Below are 6,809 nucleotides of genomic sequence, written 5' to 3' on the forward strand. Positions count from 1 at the left end.
GTAGTTTAGTGCTTTTTATTAGAGATAAGGAGACGATACAAAACATCCACCATTCAATATTCAGGCTAAACTCTGACTGTCGGTCTTTCATTTACACATCGCTCCCCATCAGACCTTCATAACACCAAAGTTTTTAAATCGAGGAGATCCTGGTTTTGACAAGTACGAGGAATGTGTTTGTTTACTACATCAAATGCCATTGTTTTCAGACCCATAACTGGAAATAAAAAGGAATCACTCAAGTTTTGGAATTTGCATGTTCAAAAAGAAAAAAAAAAAAACAATCGAAAAACAAAACAGAAAAGAAAAATATATATATTTAACCGTGTTCCCCCAGAGAAGGTTTTGATACATTTTGTGCAATCAAGAGTGAATTAGTTTGTACTACACCTAGTCTCAACTACACACACTTACAAAACTTAACTAGAAGTTTGGCAAAAAAAATGTAGTTGGAACAATTATCAGGATTCAATGGTTGGAAAACTAAAAGGTTGTTTGTCCCTTTCTCTGCAATCGTTCAAATGGAACCCGGAAAGAACAAAACCCTGTCCTTACACATGTGTATTAATCATCATCATCATCATCATATCTTCATCATCCTTCCTTCATTCATTGTATCTTTACGTTTTTCTTTTGTGTGTGTTTTGTTCATAATCTTTATGTTGCGTTAACTGGAATGACAGTCTGCATTTCTGGAATTTGTCTTTTTTTTTTTAATATTCTAAAACTGTCACTTGACCCCACACCCACCCGCAATATCCCTCCCCAAGAGTCCCACAAATGGTGCTGGTTCTGCTTTTGCCCTTTTCCAAACCACACTGGAATGAACAGCTAAACCCAACAGATGTGTCTGAAAGGCCTCGATGATTGAAGCCGGAGGGGAGGGGGGGGCAATATTTATATAGGGGATCCTTCCAGGCTGATTACTGACGAGCCGCCGAGCTTTTCCGCGAGGGTGTGCCGGTCTTTGAGGTCTTCCAAACCATTCACCTGCCACTCGTGCTTGATACCTGAAATGAAGAAAAAAAAGACAGACACACATCTTAATGCAAAATCAAATTTAACAATATTCTAGTCAGAAGATCATCATGTAGGTGAATAAAAAGCACATTTCCTAAAAGGAGAGGTGATGCATGGTGCGTGTATTGTATACCTAGTACATTTTAGCAGGTTTTCCTGGAAAATCAGAAGAGCAGCCATTTATAGACAGATATTTTACTATAAAGTTATCATAAAGTTATAGAAATTTTAAAGCAACAGCTACAAAGGTATAAATGATGCAGCAAAATCTGTGACAGTAGACAGGTTTATATTTCCACAGAGTATGTAAGGTCTTATTGCCCAAGGAAAACTTCTAAAAATGTCTGTCCTATACATCCATAGAGGGTTTTTTTTAATAGGTATTTTAAACACTGTCAGAATGCAGCATTAGACTTGTGTTAAAGATGGCGGGATTGAGGTATCAAAGAAAACATAATGGCAACACCAATTTATTCTGCTAGGTTAGGTTAAAAAAAAAGTGTAGTGCAGTATTTTAAAGCGCTTTAATTTTGTCCACTAGGGGGCAGCAGAACACACTGCAAAGACAACATTCACGTTATTATACAAATATTTTGATATTGCGAACAGGTCTCCAAATTACCCAGTCACACATTCAGGCCACAAAACTGGCATTCAGTTTGAGCTGTGTTTCTGGCCATCTAAATTTTTTTTCAAATCAAACTCTAATTGTTACTCTGCTTTGGTCTCCAACAGCTCCTGAGGGAAGCGTCTGGCTCTTTAGATGTTAAACACTACATTATGTTAACAATGTTGTTTTTTAGAGCTCTTCACTGAAAACCGCTGCCCGCTTATGGGAAATGAGGATGATGAAACAGTAAAGTTACAGCTTGAAAAACAAAATAAATGAGCTGAACAATGTGGAGTCTGGTAATCACCATCTTTGGGTTTGTTACCAAGCGATCTCTTTCACATTACACCAAGTCACTTCACATATTCTTATTATAATAGTATTGACCGTTACAGCTGTTAGGTATGTATTAGCTGTTGTTAAGGTTGGGATTGATAGTTAATTAATGTGTGTAATGTGCAGCTCGAAATTTCGGATACTCACCTTCAAATTTTCTCTTGATAGCATCTTTTGAGCTGGCATAGATCATCTTGCTCTTCAGGGGGGCACTATCTGGAGCCCTGTGAACAGAAGGAAAAATATTAAAACCAAACGCTGCCGTAATGACAGTCAGTCAACACTTTATTATCTGATAACGGCTGCTCTTACCAGAAGATAAAGACCAGGTCCTCCTTCTTTGTTTCTTTGGTCTCGTAGGTGGCGTCATACAGGGCGTAGCGGCAGTCGTCTGGGGGCAGCATCTTCACAAAGTGCTGGTAGGGGTCCTGGACGGTGGTTCCCAAGTCACCCAGCAGGATTTCTTTGCCGTCATCCAGAACAATGTTCTTGAGGTCCTTGCTCAAGCAGAAGAGAATGGCCTTCTTCCTCTTTCTCTTCTCGTCCTCGTTCGCCTGAGCCTTACGCACCTTCATGTCGTTGAAGACTGCGATAACTTCATCTGTGACTTTCACACCGGAGGCCTGTGTAGAGAACGAGCTGTTAAGTAATGTAGTTACAGTTTGTGCTGCTCCAACAGGAACATTTAATATCCTTTTACAAACTGAGGCCTCAATAAGTTACACAACCCAGAATAATTATTGTGCGAAAGGAGGCACAAAGCTCAGAGTCAATAAATACAGGTTTCAGAAAATAACTAATTTAAAAAGCAAATAAAACTGGAATCTGTCATGATTTTTACAGGTGAAAATGGCACTTAAGATGAATTTTGGGAACATTACAATCCAAGGTAAAAAAACCCCCAAAAAAACAAAAAAGAAAAAGAAAAAAAAGGGCATTAGTGATATGTTTCAAAGTAGAACTGATATTATTCATAAGAAACCACCAATTAGATGATTATTTGTTTGAAATCACTTGCAGGTTAGAGCTTTTTCTATTCAGTGAAAAACTAAATATTTGGGTTTAAGACTGTTGGTAGGACCAAAAAACCCCAATATAAATACGTAGTTGTCGGTTATGGGAAAGTGTGATGGGCATTTTTGCCATTTTCTGACAACAAATTATCAGATTAATGGATAATGAACATTATTATTTGCAGCTTTGCTCTGCAGTGATAGTTCTGTCTGTATGTCGAGACATCCGTTTTGCCGTTGTGTTAAACAAGCCTCAAGTGACGACTCGAGTACAGAAAAATACAGCTATCATGAAGCTGAAGAAGGGCCTGAGAGGGCTGCATGTGACTATCACACACACAACAGGAATGCTCTTTACGAGGACTGATAAGGAGGATTGAAATGCAAAAGGTGTGGCCGTGACAAAAAGCAGTTAGATGTGGTTTTTTCCTTAAACTGCACAATTTAAAAATAAATGAATAGAAAGGCATCCATCATACTTGAGAGAATAAAGTGGGCAAGAAGTGAAAGAAGTGGGCAACAAATATAAATAAAAATGGAAAAAACATGAATAAAAACTTAAGTGATTGATCAGGACTTAATGTAAATAGGTGATCATAAAAATATTGGGTTTAAATTTTACAACAGTGTATATTTTGTATAGTATAATTTGTTTAAATATGCAGCAAATTTAATGGTGGTGGAAGAGTTAAGCTGTGTAATGCAATCTGAAAATTATCCAATTGTAAGCACAGCTGGTCCAAATGAAATCAAGACTGACGATTCGGTCGGTACAGCCTTTTAATTCCATTTGCTTTATGTAAGGTCAGACTGTAAGAATAAAAAGAGGAGCAGAGAGTGGCCAGTGCTGCTTGTCCAAAGTCCACCTGGATTATGAATACTAAAGCTGAGCTCAGCCAACAGGTGTGTCTCGCTGTCACTGTGACCGAAGCAGAACCAGGATGCAGAAAACATTACATAAGTTCTCTCTGCAGACGGAGGAGCAGCAGCCGAGGACACTATCTCTGCCATAAAAAATGACCATGTGGGTAAGGGTGTGGTCAGGCATTAAGCGTTGCAGTGCAGGGTTCACAGTCAGACAATGGGGCTTCTGTTGAAATGTAGAAGACAAGTCACATCGCCAAGTCACAGCTGCTCCATAAACTCACTCAGTCAGGTCTTCTGACTCTGTTTAACGCACTCCATCATAGGAAAATGCAGTCTCAGGACAAGATGGAAGAAAACTGCTTTCTAACAGCAGTGTGACAATGGGTAAAAAAAAAAGAAAAAAGAAAAAAAAGGAAAAGACAATGAAAAGGAAATAATGGGACAGGAAAGACGGAAAAGGAATCTGACAGCAAAGCAGCAGGAGCAGGCGCAGGCGCTGTATGTTTGCTTAGGGTGTAAACGGCCTATCAGACAGTGAATATTAGAGTAATAATTAACCAACTGTACTCACTTCCTTAATCTCCCCATCAATAAAGCATTGTAATTTGGTCTTTATTTGCCCCCCATGGTGGTGCAGTTTTAGCAAAGTCTGCTTTCAAAATGAGCTGCTATTTCCAGACTCTTTGCATGAGTCAGCATGACATCTGCCTAAATGCAATCTCCATACATATTAATTAAAAATGATTATCTGTAAAGTCAAACTCTTTATTCCTGCATTTTTCCTCCTCACTGCATTGCTTTGACCTTATTTGCAATGAATGCTGTTTCTATACACTGTTTATTTTTTGTTGTAGCAGCTAGCTAATATCACCATGATCTCTAAACTCCCATCTTATCTAATCTTAACAGTGGATACTTTTATTTATAGTAAAACTCTAGTCGCAGTCCAAGTCTGAATTCCTTTATACACACACTCACAGTTAAGGTTAGAGGCCTCAGACCACACCACAATTGCACTAATAGTTTCATATTCAAACTCAAAGGAAACACTGGATAGAGAAAAAGGGGAGGCGTGTGATGGGCTGATTTAATTGATGTCAGGTTGTTAACGGTGCAGACTCAGCAGCAACAGACGACATAGCTGGATTGTGACAAACAAAAAAACCCGATGGTATAACATTGATCATATGATATATAATGCTATGATTGTAAATTTACTTTTCATGTTGTAGTGATGCACAAAAGAATAACGCATAAGCCGTCATATCTCTCTCTTATGTTTGGTGACTCTGTATGAATGAATAGAGGCATCTGTTAATTAATCCCCTTTGTGTTGTGTGGTAGTATAATGCCATGACGTGCATGCGGGCTGTTTAAACTGCTGTACAAATCAGATGCGCAACTAATAAAAGATGCGCAGCAGCGAGCATCCAGATCCAGAGGCAGCGGCCCGTTAGCCTCAGCTAGCGGATCCGGAGCTGACACACCGGCGTTACATAATGAAGATAAATCTGTCAAATATGAGCTACATCCTGTTTTAAATACATGGCAAAAATATCACATAAACGGCTGCTTATTCAGTGTAACAGCAGATCTGGTTATAAGACGGCACCAAACAAAATGGTCTTTGCACCAAATTCAGGGTGGGGCCGTGAATGCAGCACACGCACATGTGAGCTGCTATAAAAGGAGAAACCCACCAAACCACCAATACGATGCAATTCACACATTTAGGAGCGTAATGAGATTTCGGCCATGAACTTACACGGTCCTTTTAGTCTGAAAAGGCTCAATGTAACGTGGTTCAGAGCACGAAGTCGAGCTGTATCCAGCAGACTGTCAGACATGAAGCCGTGAACAGACAAAGGAGAAATCTCAGCTAGCGCCATGATGGAGTCTGTTAGCAGCTCCGTTAGCTCCGTCAGCGGCCCCGAGGCGCTGCTGCACCTGCTGGCTTTGACAGTTATATACCGAGGACGCATCGACGAAGAGAGAAGAAATAACAATGAAATGATGCGGAGAAAAACCCCGAGGAGCCGTGTCATGGCAGCGGGCTGGGTGTTAACCGGGACAGGGCCTTTTGTAATGCGGCTTTCTGAGCCTGAAACACGGGGACATGGACGAAATGGCGCCCGTTGTTTAGGACCCGTTAGCAGCTTATCTGCCGTATTTTCACACTCTTGTCAAAGTTACCTCACGGCTAATAGAGTGTGTTGAGTATAAAACGCGGTTTGGCCCCGCTGAATGAAAGCAGCCCTCTCGGACAGCTCAGTGGCTCTCTGCTTGGCCCCGGTGCTAGCTGCTGCGGCACAGTCTGCTGCTCTCACCGGTTCTGATGTCTGATGCTAAAACAACTATCATCATCATCATCATCTAAAAATGAAAATAAATCTTCCACAAACGTCCCAGAATAACGATGTTAATTCTAAACTTGGCAGTAAATCCACTGAAAATATACAAAGCGTGATTAAAGACGACGATAAACCTACCATTGTTGTAGCTCTGAGTCGGTCTGTGTTTGTTGAATGGACTGTGATGATGAGGCGTCGCGCTCACTCTGGATACACCGCGTGAACGCGCCTATAAGTACGAGCCGGACTCGGGCAAAGTGCACGAGCGGGAGCACACGTCAGGATGGTCCGGCTGTTTATTTTGTTGTCTCCTATATTACATCAAGGTGTGGATGGTCCAATATCTCTTATAATACAACATGACGTGGACCATCCAATGTCTCTAATACACCACGGTGTGGATGGTCCAATAGGTTTTATAATACACCACGGTGCGGACAGTCTAATAATGTCTCTTATAATACAACACGGTGTGGATGGTCCAATATCTCTTATAATACAACACGGTGTGGACAGTCCAATATCTCTTATAATACAACATGGCGTGGACAGTCCAATATCTCTTGTAATACAACATAGTGTGGACGGTCCAATATCTCTTATAGTACAACA

The 6,809-nt window shown here is 40.5% G+C and overlaps 1 protein-coding gene across 1 annotated transcript; it reads right to left on the reverse strand.

The window, feature by feature from the left end:
- cfl1 (cofilin 1) lies at window positions 1–6,425 on the reverse strand. The gene is made up of 4 exons (XM_053323459.1): window positions 6,336–6,425; window positions 2,279–2,589; window positions 2,114–2,190; window positions 1–1,010 (listed from the first exon to the last, which is right to left on the reverse strand). Exons 1-4 carry the CDS (start codon window positions 6,336–6,338, stop codon window positions 898–900), a joined length of 504 nt encoding a protein of 167 aa, XP_053179434.1. The 5' UTR covers window positions 6,339–6,425; the 3' UTR covers window positions 1–897.
- Between the last annotated feature and the right edge of the window lie 384 nt (window positions 6,426–6,809).

The sequence above is a fragment of the Scomber japonicus genome, chromosome 8 (genome assembly GCF_027409825.1).
Source record: "Scomber japonicus isolate fScoJap1 chromosome 8, fScoJap1.pri, whole genome shotgun sequence".
Taxonomy (NCBI): domain Eukaryota; kingdom Metazoa; phylum Chordata; class Actinopteri; order Scombriformes; family Scombridae; genus Scomber; species Scomber japonicus.

Coding starts and splice junctions, on each gene's coding strand:
- cfl1 (XM_053323459.1), bottom strand. Junction 2,191..2,278: donor GACCTGGTCTTTATCTTCTG/GTAAGAGCAGCC, acceptor TTCTGTTCACAG/GGCTCCAGATAGTGCCCCCC. Junction 1,011..2,113: donor TATCAAGAGAAAATTTGAAG/GTGAGTATCCGA, acceptor TCTTCATTTCAG/GTATCAAGCACGAGTGGCAG.